Genomic DNA, 15,498 nt, shown 5'->3' with positions numbered 1-15,498 from the left:
TGGGTTCAAAAACTAATCTTTTGGAATTCTGTGAAGACATTATGAGCAAGGTGGACAACAGGGACCCAGTACTTCTGGTGTACCTAGTTTTCAAAAGGCCTTCAACAAGGTGCCACACAATAGGCTGCTGCATGATGTAAAAATACATGGTGTTATTTGTAAGTCATTAGCATGGATAAAGGACTGGTTAACTAACAGGAAGCAAAGAATGGGGACAAGAGTCATAGAGTCACAGAGATGTACTGCATGGAAACACACCTTTCAGTCCAACCTGTCCATGCCGACCAGGTATCCCAACCCAATCTAGTCCCACCTGCCAGCACCTGGCCCATACCCCTCCAAACCCTTCCTATTCACATACCCATCCAAATGCCTTTTAAATGTTGCAATTGTACCAACTGCCACCACTTCCTCTGGCAGCTCATTCCATACACGTACCACCGTCTGCATGAAAACGTTGCCTCTTACGTCTTTTATATCTTTCCCCTCTCACCCTAAACCTATGCCCTCTAGTTCTGGACTCCCCGACCCCAGGGAAAAGACTTTGTTTATTCATCCTATCCATGCCCCTCATTATTTTGTGAACCTCTATAAGGTCACCCCTCAGCCTTTGACGCTCCAGGGAAAACAGATCCGGCCTGATCATGCCTCTCCCTATAACTCAAATCCTCCAACCCTGGCAACATTCCTTATAAATCTTTTCTGAACCCTTTCAAGTTTCACAACATCTTTCCAATAGGAAGGAGACCAGAATTTAATGCAATATTCCAACAGTGGCCTAACCAATCTCCTGTACAGCCGCAACATGACCTCCCAACTCCTGTACTCAATACTCTGACCAGTAAAGGAAAGCATATCAAATACTGCCTTCACTATCCTATCTACCCGCAACTCCAATTTTAAGGAGCTATGAACCTGCACTCCATGGTCTCTTTGTTCAGCAACACTCACTAGGACCTTACCATTAAATGTATAAGTCCTGCTAAGATTTGCTTTCCCAAAATGCAGCACCTCTCATTTATCTGAATTAAACTCCATCGGCCACTTCTCAGCCCATAAGCCAATCTGGTCAAGATCCTGTTGTAATCTGAGGTTACCCTTTTCTCTGTCCATTGCACCTCCAATTTTGGTGTCATTTGCAAACTTACTAACTATACCTCTTATGCTCGTATTCAAATCATTTATGTAAATGACAAAAAGTAGAGGGCCCAGCACCGATCCTTGTGGCACTCCACTGGTCACAGGCCTCCAGTCTGAAAAACCCTCCACCACCACCCTCTGTCTTCTATCTTTGAGCCAGTACTATATCCAAATGGCTAGTTCTCCCTGTATTCCATGAGATCTAACCTTGCTAACCAGTCTCCCATGGGGAACCTTATCAAACGCCTTACTGACGTCCATATAGATCACATCTACTGCTCTGCCTTCATCAATCTTCTTTGTTACTTCTTCAAAAACCTCAATCAAGTTTGTGAGACATGATTTCCCACGCACAAAACCATGTTAACTATCCCTAATCAGTCCTTGCCTTGAGCTTCCCTCCAACAACTTGCCCACCACCGAGGTCAGGCTCACCGGTCTATAGTTCCCTGGATTGTCCTTACCACCCTTCTTAAACAGTGGCACTACGTTAGCCAACCTCCAGTCTTCCGGCACCTCACCTGTTACTATCAATGATACAAGTATCTTAGCAAGAGGCCCAGCAATCACTTCTGTAGTTTCCCACAGAGTTCTCGGGCACACCTGATCAAGTCTTGGGGATCAAGATATCCAGCACTTCCTCCTTTGTAATCTGGACATTTTGCAAGGTGTCACCATCTATTTCCCTACAGTCTATACCTTCCATATCCTTTTCCACAGTAAATACTGATGCAAAATATTCATTTAGGATCTCCCCCATTTTCTGTGGCTCCACACAAAGGCTGCCTTGCTGATCTTTGAGGGGCCCTATTCTATCCCTAGTTACCCTTTTGTCCTTAATATATTTGTAAAAACCCTTTGGATTCTCCTTAATTCTATTTGTCAAAGCTATCTCATGTCCCCTTTTTGCCCTCCTGAGTTCCCTCTTAAGTATACCCCTACTTCCTTTATACTCTTCTAAGGATTCACTCGATCTATCCAGTCTATACCTGACATATGCTTCCTTCTTTTTCTTAACCAGACCCTCAATTTCTTTTGTCATCTAGCATTCCCTATACCTACCAGGCCTTCCCTTTCATCCTGACAGGAATATACTTTCTCTGGATTCTTGTTATCTCATTTCTGAAGGCCTCCCATTTACCAGCCGTCCCTTTACCTGCGAACATCTGCCTCCAATCAGCTTTCAAAAGTTCTTGCCTAATACCGACAAAATTGGCCTTTCTCCAATTTAGAACTTCAACTTTTAGATCTGGTCTATCCTTTTCCATCATTATTTTAAAACGAATAGAATTGTGGTCACTGGCCCCAAAGTGCTCCCCCACTGACACCTCAGTCACCTGCCCTGCCTTATTTCCCAAGAGTAGATCAAGTTTTGCACCTTCTCTAGTAGGTACATCCACATATTGAATCAGAAAATTTTCTTGTATGCACTTAAGAAATTCCACTCCATCTCAACCTTTAACACTATGGCAGTCCCAGTCGACGTTTGGAAAGTTAAAATCCCCTACCATAACCACCCTATTATTCTTACAGATAGCTGAGATCTCCTTACACGTTTGTTTCTCAATTTCCCTCTGACTATTAGGGGTCTATAATACAATGCCAATAAGGTGATCATCTCTTTCTTATTTCTCAGTTCCACCCAAATAACTTCCCTGGATGTATTTCCAGGAATATCCTCCCTCAGCACAGCTGTAAAGCTATCCCTTATCAAAAACACCACTGCCCCCTCCTCTCTTGCCTCCCTTTCTATCCTTCCTGCAGCATTTGTATCCTGGAAGATTAAGCTGCCAGTCCTGCCCATTCCTGAGCCATGTTTCCGTAATTGCTATATCCCAGTCCCATGTTCCTAACCATGCCCTGAGTTCATCTGCCTTCCCTGTTAGGCCCATTGTGTTGAAATAAATGCAGTTTAATTTATTAGTCCTACCTTGTCCCTGCCCTGACTGTTTGACTCACTTCTATTCTCAACTATACCAGTCTCAGATTTATCTTTTTTCTCACTGTCTCCCTGGGTCCCACCCACCCCCCAACTTACTAACTTAAATCCTCTCAAGCAGTTTTAGCAAATCTCCCTGCCAGTATATTAGTCCCCTTCCAATTTAGGTGCAATTCGTCCTTCTTGTACAGGTCACTTCTACCCCAAAAGAGATTCCAATGATCCAAAAATGTGAATCCTTCTTCCATACACCAGCTCCTCAGCCATGCATTCATCTGCTCTATCCCCCTATTCCTGCCCTCACTAGCTTGTAGCACTGGGAGTAATCCAGATATTACTACCCTTGAGGACCTCCTGTTTAAGTTACTGCGTAACTCTCTGTAATCTCCCTTCAGAATCTCAACCTTTTCCCTTCCAATGTCATTGGTTCCAATGTGGACAATGACCTCTTGCTGGCTCCTCTCCCCCGTGAGAACATTCTGCACCCTCTCTGAGACATCCTTGATCCTGGCACCAGGGAAACAACATATCATTCTGTTTTTTCTCTGATGGCCACAGAAACGTCTGTGTGTACCTCTGACTACAGAATCCCCTAACACAATTGATCTCTTGGAGGCCGATGTACCCCTTGTTGCATTAGATCCAGTCTCAATACCAGAAACGTGGCTGTTCGTGCTATGTTCCTCTGAGAATCCATCACCCCCAACATTTTCCAAAACAGCATACCTGTTTGAAATGGGTATATCCACAAAAGACTCCTGCACTAGCTGCCTACCTCTCTTACCCTTCCTGGAGTTAACCCATCTATGTGACTGTATCTGAGACTTCCCCCCTTCCTATAACTGCCATCCATCACATACTGTTGCTGTTGCAAATTCCTCATCGCTTCTATCTGTCTCTCCAACCGATCCACTCGATCTGATAAGATTCGCATCCAACAGCATTTATGGCAGATATAATCCGCAGTAACCCTTAAACTCTCTTTAAACTCCCACATCTGACAAGAAGTACATATCACTGCAAAGGCCATTTTTGCTCTTTTGCAATCTACAGACCCAGAAAATAACACCGTCTTATTCCTCTGCAAACACTGCCCCAGGTTAAATTAATAAATTAATAGCTATGGCTTACATTTTAAGTTTAATTAAAAGACTTACCTCCAAAAACATATAATCAAGAAAGAACCCACTGTACTCACTTTCTCTTGGACAGACTTAAAACAACAATTAGCTTACCTGAGAGTGCTTTTCTGGTTGGCCATCAGTAATTAGTGGTGTGCTCAGGGATCAGTGTTGGGACAACAATTATTCACAGTATGTTAGATTAGATTACTTACAGTGTGGAAACTGGCCCTTTGGCCCAACAAGTCCACACCAACCCACCGAAGCGCACCCACCCAGACCCATTCCCGTACATTTACCACTGCACCTAACACCACGGGCAATTTAGCATGGCCAATTTACCTAACCTGCACATTTTTGGACTGTGGGAAGAAACCGGAGCACCCGGAGGAATCCCACGCAGACACTGGGAGAATGTGCAAACTCCACACAGACAGTTGCCTGAGACAGGAATTGAACCCGGGTCTTTGTCGCTGTGAGGCAGCAGTGCTAACCACCGTGCCACCCATCAATGATTTGGAGAAGGGGACCACATGTAGGGTGTCAAGATTTGCAGATGACATTAAGATGAATGACAGAGCAAAGTGTGAAACATTGCAGAGGAACATGGATACTTTAAGTGACTGGGCAAAGGTCTGGCATTTGGAATGCAATTTTAATAAATGTGCAGTCATCCATTTTGGTTGGAGGAACAGTAAAAAAAATTATTACTTGAAAGATAAAATGTTGCAGTATGCTGCTGTGCAGAGAGACCTGTGTGACCTTGTGCATGAATCAAAGAGGGTTGGTCTGCAAGCACAACAAGTAATTAGAAAGGCAAACAGAATTTTGTCCTTCACCACTAAAGTGATTGAGTTTAAAATCAGAGAGATTATATTGCAGCTGTACAGGGTGCTGGTGAGGAGAGACCTGGAGTACTGCGTGCAGTTTTGGTCTCCTTACTTGAGAAAGGGTGTACTGGAACTCGAGGGGGTGCAGAGGAGGTTCACTAGGTTGGTTCCAGAGTTGAGGGGGTTGGTTTATGAGTAGAGACCAAGTAGACTGGGGTTGTGTTCTTTGGAATTTGGAAGAATGAAGGGGGATCTTATCAAAACATATAAGACTATGAATGGAATAGATAAGAAAGAAATAGAGAGGATATTTCCACTGGCAGGTGAAACTAGGACAAGAGGGCATAGCCTCAAAATTAGGGGGAGCAGATTTAGGACTGAATTGAGGAGGAACTTCTTCACCCAGAGGGTTGTAAATCTGTGGAAGTCCCTGCCCAGTGAAGTAGTTGATGCTACTTCAACAGATGTTTTTAAACCTAAGATAGAATTTTTTTTTGAACAATGAAGGAATTAACGGTGACAGTGAGAGGACAGGTAAGTGGAGCTGAGTTTACGAAAAGATCAGCCATGATCTTACTGAATGGCGGAGCAGGCTCGAAGAGTCAGATGGCCTACTCCTGCTCCAAGTTCTTATGTTCACTCTGGCCATCGTTTTGTTCCTCACATACGTGTAGAATGCCTTAGTGTTTTCCTTAATCCTATCCGCTATAGGTTTTTCATGTCCCCTCCTAGCTCTCGTAAGTCCATTCTTCAATTACTTCCCAACTGCCTAGTAACCCTCTAAAGCCCTGTCTGATCCTTGCCTCCTCAACCTTAAGTAAGCTTCCTTCTTCCTCTCGACTAGATGTTCCAAATCCCTTGTCACCCAGGATTCTATGAATTTTACATCCCCTGTGCACCAAATTTATTGAAGACATTCCTTCCAATACTGAGGGTGATAGTCACACAGCATGGAAACAGATCCGTCTGTCCAACTCATCCATGACAAACAGACATCCCCATCTGACCTCATCCCATGAGTTAGCATTTGGACTATATCCCTCTAAACCCTTCCTATTCATACACTCATTCAGATGCCTTTTAAATGTTGTAATTGTACCCACCACCGTCACTTGGGTGGCAGCTCTTTCCATATGAGAATTACCCTCTGTATGAAAAATTACCCTTAACTACCTTAAACCAATGCCCTCTAGTTTTGGACTCAGTATCTTCCTCTCCAACTGACCCATCCAGTCTCCCTCCACCAATATCCTCCTATGCCTCATTGAATTAGTCCTCACCCCCAATAAATTTTCCTTCAACTCTTCCCATTTCCTCCAAATCTGAAGGGGTAGCCATGGACACCCAGTTGGGCCCTAGCTAAGCCTGCCTCTTTGTCGGCTTTGTCGAACAGTCCATCTTCAGTACCTAGACAGACACTGTGCCCCAACTCTTCTGCCGTTACATGGATGACTGCATCAGTGCAGCATCCTGCACCCAGGCTGAACTGGAGCAGTTTATCAAATCCCCCCACAATTTCCACCCCACCCTCAAATTCACTTGGTCCATCATGGACATCTCTCTCCCCTTCCTTGACCTCTCTGTTTCTATCTCCAGTGACAGTTTATAGACTGACATTTATTACAAGCCCACAGAATCCCACAACTACCTGGACTACACCTCCTCCACTCCTGCAAAGCCTCAATTCTGTTTTTCCAATTCTCCGTCTCCATCGAATCTGCTCTGACAGGGAAACATTCCACTCCCAAGCATTCCAGATGTCTACCTATTTTAAACAGCGTGATTTTCCTCCTCTGTCATCCAGACAGCCCTCTGCTGCACCACCTCCATTGCCTACTCCACTGCTGTAAATCTCCCCCCAAACATAATAAAAACAGGATCGCCCTTGTCGTCATCTTCTATCCCACTAGTCTCCACAACCAATGTATCATCCTTAAACACTTCCGCCAACTCCAACTTGACCTAACCACCAAGAACATCTTCCCCTCTCCAGCCCTCTCTGCCTTCCGCAATAATCATTCCCTTCACCAATGCTTGGCTCACACCACATCCCCCCCCAAGCCTCCTGGTACCTTCCCCTGCAATTGTAAAGGATGCAAACCTGCAGGCACAGCTCTCCTCTCACCTCCATCCAGGGCCCCAAACAGTCCTTCCAGGTGAGACAAGGATTCACCTGCCTCTCCTCCAACCTAGTTTACTGTATCCGGTGCTCCCGAAGTGGTCTTCTTTAACAGGTGAGACCAAATATAAACTCACGGCGTGTTTTGCCAAGCATCTCAGCCGGGCCCACAGGGGTCGACCTGACCTCCCAGTCACTGCCCGTTTTAAGTCCCCTTTCCATTCCCTCTCCAATATGACCATCCTCGGCCTCCTCCATTGCCTCCAGTGAATCAGACTGCAAATTGGAAGAACAACACCTCATCTGCCGTCAGGGCAGCCTACAGTCTGGAGGACTCAACTTTGAGTCCTCCAATTTCAAATAACCTTCTCAGTCATCCCCCAACTCCCTTTCCAAGGCCTGTCTCCTCCCTTCTAGCTCTCCAACTGAACCTTCTGTCTAGCTATCAACTGGATTCATTCCTCCCATTGATCAACCAGGTCATACCTACCACGTGTATTCACCTATCACTACCTCACTATTCCACACCCTCCCTCCCATAACCCTCGCCCCCGTCTCTTTATCTGCAGCTCTCCCACCCCACCTCCATTCCTGAAGAAGGGTTACACCTACAATATTGACTTCTCCACGTCCTGACACTACCTGGCTTGCTGTCTACCTTGGATTCCAGCAACTGTAGTTTTTTATTGTCTTGTTCTTTGTCTTGGCTAGAGCCTCAATTTCTCACGTCAGTCAGCATTCCCTATACTATGATTCCCATCTTTTGCTTTTGTTTTCAATTTTTGCATGTAGTTGTTGGGGATTTTGCATGATTCAGAGTTCCTTCCACAGAATGAAGCAGTATTCAAAATACACTCAGTAATGTTAGTGCTGAGGAGATAATCCAAGTCTGTGATTCAAAGTGGGGATGTGAAAGTGGAAAATTTGTGAATGACACTTAAGGAACAGGAAAGGCAAACATCCAGGAAACTATATTTGTATTAGAGAGTGAAGACGATCAGTGACATTGGTAGGGGAGACACAGAAAGGTGACAAATACATAGTTATGGGGAAATGAGGGCAGAATAAGCACAACCTTTGTAAAAGGAGATTCCTAATGGAATTTGGAGGAGAGAGGGATATTGCTGGTTGAGACGGGTAAGTTCAAGTGCAGTATTTGTGGAATTGAAGTGTTTAGAAATTGGAAAAAACTCCAAATGGGAACTTTTGGAGTGAAAATTGTTTGGACGCAGATAAAGGCCAGTTTAACATTTTAAAGGCCAATGATTGCATAGGTTTGTAGGGAATCCAACATTTGTCCTGGATACTGGAAACAAAGGGAAGCCTGTGTGTGTTCCTATTGAATTTGAATTGAGCTGATATCAGTGGGGGGTAAGTTGTTGAGGGGATTCTGAGAGATAGGATTTACAAGTATTTTGAAAGATAAGGACTGATTAGGGATAGTCATCATTGCTTTGTGCATGGGAAATAGTGTCTCACTAACTTGATTGAGTTTTTTGAAGAAGTGATGAAAAAGATTAATGATAGCAGAGTGGTGGAAATTGTCTATATCTTTTTGAGTAAGATATTTGACAAGGTTTCGCATGGTAGACTGGTTGGCAAGGTTAGATCACATGGAATACAGGGAGAACTGGCCATTTGGATACAAAGTTGACTTGAAGGTAAGAGACTGAGGGTAATGGTGGAGGGTTACTTTTCAGGATATAGGCCTGTGACCAGCAGTGTACCACAGGGTCGGTGCTGGGACAACTGCATTTTGTCATTTATATAGATTATTTGGATGTGAGTATATGAAGTATAGTTAATAAGTTTGAAGATTACACCAGAATTGGAAGTGTAGTGGACAGCGAAGAAGTTTACCTCAGAGAACAATGGGACCTTGATCAGACAGGCCAATGGGCTGAAGAGTGGCAGATGAAGTTTAATCTAGATAAATGTGAGGTGCTGCATTTTGGAAAGGCAAATCAAGACAGGACTTATACGCTTAATGGTAAGGTTCTGGGGAGTGTTGCCAAACGAAGTGGTTCATAGTTCTTTGAAAGTGGAGTTGCAGGTAGACTGAGTGGTGAAAAAGGTGTTGGTATGCTTGTCTCCATCGGTCAGTGCTTTGAGTATAGGAGTTGGGAGGTCATGTTGCAGCTATATGGGACATTGGTTAGGCCAACTTTGGAATACTGAGTTCAGTTCTGGCCTCCCTGCTATAGGAAAGTTGTGACATTTGAAAGGGTTCAGAAAAGATTTACAAAGATTTTGCCAGGGTTGGAGGGTTTGAGCTATACGGAGAGGCTGAATAGGCTGGGTGATAGGTTGGAGGCTGAGGAGTGACCTTATAGAAGTTTTTAATGAAATCATGATGGGCATGGATACGGTGAATACCCAAGGTCTTTTCCCTATGTTTGGGGAATGAAAAATTGGGGACATAGGTTTAAGATGAAAGGGGAATGATTTAAAATGGAACATAAAGGGCAACTTTTTCATGTAGAGGATGGCATGTGTATGGAATTAGCTGCCAGAAGAGGTGGTGAAGGGTGGTACAATTGCAACATTTAAAAGACATCTGGACGGGTATACAAATAGGAAAGGGATAAAGGGATATGTGCCAAATGCTGGCAAATGTGACTGGATTAATCTAGGGGATTTGGTCAGCATGGATGAGTTGGATCAAAGGGTCTGTTTCTATGCTGGAGATCTCTATGACTCTATGTTCTTTACATTTTCGTCAATAAGTATTGCAGAGACCCACTGTAAAGTTACTCTCATTGAGTTGCTTCCGTAACAGTCTGATTGTGATGAAGATGGTATATCTTGGGTTCATTAACGGTCCATAAATTAAGCAGACTGTTGGGGTCAGATGGTGTTGAGCCTCTTATATTGCTCAGTTGCAACTATTCAGGCATTAACTGTGCATTCCACCACAGTCCTCACTTGATAATCGACAACAAAAACAGGCCTAAAGTGTGTTAGTGATGCAGTGGATGGTCGAGCTAAGTTTCAGGTCAGCAGTGACCTTCAAGTTTCTGATGATGGGGAGTTTCATCAAGCTGGTGCCATTGAAGATTTAGCAGGGGGATTGCTAGACTTTCCCTTGTTCCAAATCATCAGTGATGGCATAAATGTTATTTACAGTTTGTCACTTAAACTCAATGTTGTAGATTCACATAGATAAATTAATTACCTGAGGGATTGTTAATGGAATCATCAATGAGCTGCCATACTCCTGACTTTATGAAAGAGAGAAAGTGATTTCCAAAAAAAAGGCAGATGATGGTTGGACTGAGAACTTTTCATTAACATGTTATTGTTGCAATATTGGAGCTCCATTTATTGACCTTTGCCAATGTAAGCTATCTGCCATTTCTATTGCACTCCCCATCGAAGGGTTTTCCATTTTGTTCCATTGCACCCAGCATTGTTGAGACTCCTTGATACAGAGTTCAAGGATGTCTTGATGTTAAGGGCAGTCACTTTTCACTTCTCATCTGGTCTTTAACTGGAGGAAGATACATCTCTGTAATCTTTGACTCTGGATAGAGTACCATTTGTAAACAGGTGATTTTTGGAGGAAACAGCTGTGAACTTATGATGTTAGAGGAAAGGGGATGAAATGTAAAAATAGATAAATTTTGCTACAACGATACAAGGGATGAAATAGACAATTATGAAGGAACATATAGCAGAACATTTGGAAAAATCATAATCTAATTAAGCAGCTTGGCTTCATGAAACACAAATGAGGACTGAGGATAGAGTTAACTAAAATGCAGACAGAATAGCAGGAAAGACAGTAAACCTTTGAGGAGGTAATTCGTGACTCTCACCAAAAATATATCCGAATAAGGAGGAAGGATTCTGAGAGGGATAAACTAACCATTGTTAACCAAGGAAGTTGAAGAGAGTAGTAAGGAGAAGAAAAGCATATAAGGAGGCAAAAGCCTGTGAGGTCACTATTTAATCCTATTTCATTGGACAACACCAGTTCTAGTACAGCTGTTGGTTGCTGATCTACTTTCATGGACATTTTCCTCTAGTCTTACTGAAACAATGTTTGCTTTAGTCGCACCTTATTTCTATTCACCCATTCACCTACATTACATACATTATGGGATTAATTTTAGGGAACCCTTTAGTGGAGTCTCCGGTCTTTTGAAGCTGTTAGAGAACTTTTGTCAAATTTGTCATGTTTTTATCATGAAAGCCACAAACTTGTAAAAAGGAAAGCTCGCTACAGTAGCATTTTCTCAATATTTTGTTTATCACTTATTCACTTTTCTGTTAATCTGAGACTGAGAGGACAATATGTTCCGAGTTATCATAGTATTCTAATGCACCAAGTAGTTGAAACACTATGTGAAAGAAACTGTGATCTCTATGCATTTCCAGGTGTATTTGTTTGGTGGATAGTTCAGACATAATAGCCATTTATAAAACAAATGATAAGACCTTCTACAGTGAAAAGATTTCCAAGAAATTAAATAATACCTATTTTGTGCCCTGCCTTTCATATTGTTAAAACGCTAGAATTTGCTGCGGACGTATCGATTGCTTTTATTTCCTGTTGCCATGGAAAACCACAGACTTCATGATGCATCAGCATAGACAGCAGTTCCTTTCAACTTTCAAGCCTCTAGTGAGATATAGATGTACACATGAAGCAGTCATTCACTCCTTAGAAGAGCATGCTGACTGCCCTTGAATGATCTGTCATTCAGGAATTTAGAACAGTTGGTTATCTGTGAATTATTCATGCGGAATTGGCATTGCTCTCACTGATTTAGTTCAACCTCTGCTTATATTTACATTTTGCCAAAATGCAGCATTCAAATCCAACACATTTTGCTTTTTCTTTTGTTTTGCAGAGGTTTTCTTTGAACTGTACAAGGCAAGAAAATTGTTCAGGAAGAAAGGTCAACTCCGTGCAGGTGGAAGGAAACAGTGATTTCTTCATAAATCATCTTGGAGTGCCAACTGTTCAATTTGCATATCAGGAGACAAAACCGTCAATGGTAATTACGCTTTTTTTGTGTGGTTTGACTTGTGCTGCTTGGTTTGTTGGATCCCACAGGAAGCCAGTTTGTCATTTCATCATTTTACTAAAATATACTAAGAAAATCAATTTATTGTACAAACGGTATAATTGGGAAGGAAGCATAATTTATTATGTTCTTCCATAATGAATATATCCATTTAGTGGGGGAACCAGCTGCAGTGAAGTGATGAGCTGAATTCTTTTGTTTTACATTTATGTTTTGTTTTAATAAGCACATTGGGCTAGCTGTAAATTAAGGAAGAGTTGATGATTAGAATATACATTTACATTTTGAATTGAGCTCATAAGCAGACACCGATATATAGCATTGTAACTAGTTTGCTTTTAAATCCGTAACCCATTCCTACATTCTATGAATGATTCTTCATCATCCTGGATCACCCTACTCTCAGATTCAGTGTCAGTCATGACAGAGTTTCATTTGTGGTAATGTTTTATGTATTGTGTACAGAAATACTGGAAAACAATTAGCAGAAAGCTTGTGAAACAAAACAATGGTACCTTTCAGGTTCTCAATACCAAACTCCACACACATACCTGTACAGTAAAAGATACAAAACTGACTGTTTGTATAAACACTAGGCTGATTTTATTTTTGCGTTAGTTCAAATAGCAAAGGCAAACTAAAGCCTTTTTTGGCACCTGCTTTTCATTTCACCCAACTTTCTTTTCCAAAATTCAGTGAAAGAGAACATTAGGCAGAGTGTAACACCTGCTTTGAATTTGTTAACTCTTGGTTTGTGGTGCAAATGTCAACTCCCTTGTAATTTAAAAATGGTAAATTGTTTAGCACTATTAAGCTTCTTTCAAGAATGAAAAATTCTGAATAACCATGATTTATTCTTGATTATTCCTCTCCCAATGCTCTGTTTGTTCCCAGAGAAAAAAATAAAATGTTCAAGCTACAATAATTTATAAACCAAATTCACTCATTTACAGTTCAACATTACAGTCAATTAATGTAATTCCAATGTTGTAGTGCATTGTTAATAGCTTAATGGTACTGCCAAAATGCATTCAGTTATACTGCAGTTGATATGTTGCAGGAGCCCCATCTTTTCTGGTACTTTCACTTCAGGCATTACAATTTGAATTCAGAGAAACCAACATTAAAATGTACTGGCTGTGGTGAAGCACCAACAGCTACTGCAAGTGTGCAGTGTGACTCTGGCATTGAATAGAGAATTAGTTCTTAAACCAATTTTGATATCTCAGGGAAGCCCATATTATGCCAAACTTAATTAAATTTGAATAAAACATTAACTGTTCCAAGCCTATACTCCTCCTCAACAAAATAAGAGAGTAATATATTAGAATATTCTCTGCAATTTGAATAAATCCAGCTTTATTTGCTGCACATTAGTTTCATCAAATTCCAGATTATATTTAATACCAGTATATCAACAGTGACAACTTGTATTTACGTTGTGGCTTTATTGTAAAACAGCCCTAAGTACTTCACAAATGTTATTATCAAACAAAATTTGATATCAATCCTTACTGAGATATTAGGATTAGTTATCATGGAGGTATAGGTTTTAAGTGTTTTTAAAAGGAAAAAAGAGGATTGCGACAGATTGATTTAGGGAGAAAATTCCTGTGCTTGAGTTCTAGGTTGCCGAAGTCCCAGGCATCAAGGGTGGTAAAATTGCAGCTGCCCAAGAGGCTAGAGTTTGAAAAGTGTTGACATTCTACAAGATGATGGGTTAGAGGAGCAGGAGAGTCGATGTTTTGGGCATGAGCCCATCATGCCTGAAACGTCGACTCTCCTGCTCCTTGGATGCTGCCTGACCTGCTGCGCTTTTCCGGCAACACATTTTCAGCTCTGATCTCCAGCATCCACAGTCCTCACTTTCTCCTAGACGGGCTAGAGGAGACCTGTAGAGGAAGGCAGGAATGACAGCACGGTGAGAATTTGTAAAAACAGACTAAGAACTTGAAAGCAGAGGCAAACCAGAAGTCTGTGAATGAAGGAGACATACCTTAGAGGCAATAGAATTTGATGACCTCAGGTTTATTGGAAGTACAGCATGGTACACCATCCCTGAGAGCATCAGAATGGCTAACAAAGGCCAGTATGCCATTTTAACAGTGAATGAAACAGGGGTGAAGACTGGTGATGTACCAAGAAAGAAATTGGTGATCTTGCTATTGGATGGAATACAGAGTTGACAGCTCATCTGATTATCACAGAATGATTGTGTTCTGCTTTCAGCTCCAAGGGGTGTTTTCCTTTGTTTTGAAAGAATTCATATGAACCGTCAAGTGTAGTCCTAAAAATTAAATGTTACCTAGCCAGCTTTTAGAAGGGGGATATTAACTGCGCACCATTACTATTTCCAATCATTAGATAATCATTCAACCACACAGCAAAGTCTGATAGCAAATTCAGAAAAGCCACTATTTGTAACTGCAGTCAGGAAAGATAATGTAACAAGAGTACAGTCAAGCATATTACCTGTGCAGCAAAGCCATTAATAACATTGGTTAGCTCAGTTGGAGCATTTCTCAAATACACCGACTTTTCATAGAGAATTTGGTTTCCATTTTATAATGACTAATTCTAATTTTAAGTACTGGTAGTTTCATTAGGGGCCTTTTTGATCACTGTCCTTTTTTTTGACTAATTACATAAAGGTGATAATACAGAAGGAGGCTATCTGGCCTTTTGTCCATCTGGGTCTCAGTAAAATAAACTTTTGAAAAAGACAATTGACTCTGTCACTACAACCTTTGGGGTATTTAATTCCAGACTTTTCCCACTTTTTGCACGATTGCTTTCACAGTTTGGTTCTTTCGTGACTCATCTTGAATCTGTGTCCATGCTTCTCAAGTTCCCTGTCAAAGGGAAAATTCACTCGTTATCTACTCTGGCTGGAATCGCCATGCTTTTGAATAACCTGATCAAATCTCCAACAAAAACAGAAATTGCTGGAAAAGCTCAGCAGGTCTCGCAGCACCTGTGATGACAAATCAAAGGTAATGTTTCAGGTCCAGTGAAAAGAGTGTCCATGAATAATGGATGCTGTAAATCAGAAACAAAAACAGAAATTGCTGGAAAAGCATCTGTGAAGAGAAGTTCTGAGGAAGGATCACTGGACCTGAAACGTTACCTTTGATTTCTCATCACAGGTGCTGTGAGACCTGCTGAGCTTTTCCAGCAATTTCTGTTTTTGTTTCTGATTTACAGCATCCACAGTTCTTTTGGCTTCTTATCCAATCTCCCTTAAGCCTTCACTAAGGAGAGCAGCCCCAGCTTCTTCAATCAGTTGTCTATTTAAAATCCATTATTCATGGACACT

General features: G+C 41.7%; 1 protein-coding gene across 5 annotated transcripts in view; it reads left to right on the top strand.

Moving 5' to 3' along the window:
• The window catches only part of LOC132821532 (inactive N-acetylated-alpha-linked acidic dipeptidase-like protein 2), a 973,299-nt gene that overhangs the window by 804,875 nt on the left and 152,926 nt on the right, over positions 1-15,498 (top strand). For all 5 annotated transcript variants that reach the window (XM_060834141.1, XM_060834143.1, XM_060834142.1 and 2 more), the window contains one exon: positions 12,006-12,152. In XM_060834141.1, the coding sequence (XP_060690124.1) occupies positions 12,006-12,152 (147 nt within the window). The remainder of the gene's footprint in view (positions 1-12,005; positions 12,153-15,498) is intronic.

The sequence above is a fragment of the Hemiscyllium ocellatum genome, chromosome 13 (assembly GCF_020745735.1).
Source record: "Hemiscyllium ocellatum isolate sHemOce1 chromosome 13, sHemOce1.pat.X.cur, whole genome shotgun sequence".
Lineage (NCBI taxonomy): Eukaryota > Metazoa > Chordata > Chondrichthyes > Orectolobiformes > Hemiscylliidae > Hemiscyllium > Hemiscyllium ocellatum.
This window is presented reverse-complemented; position numbering and strand designations above follow the sequence as displayed.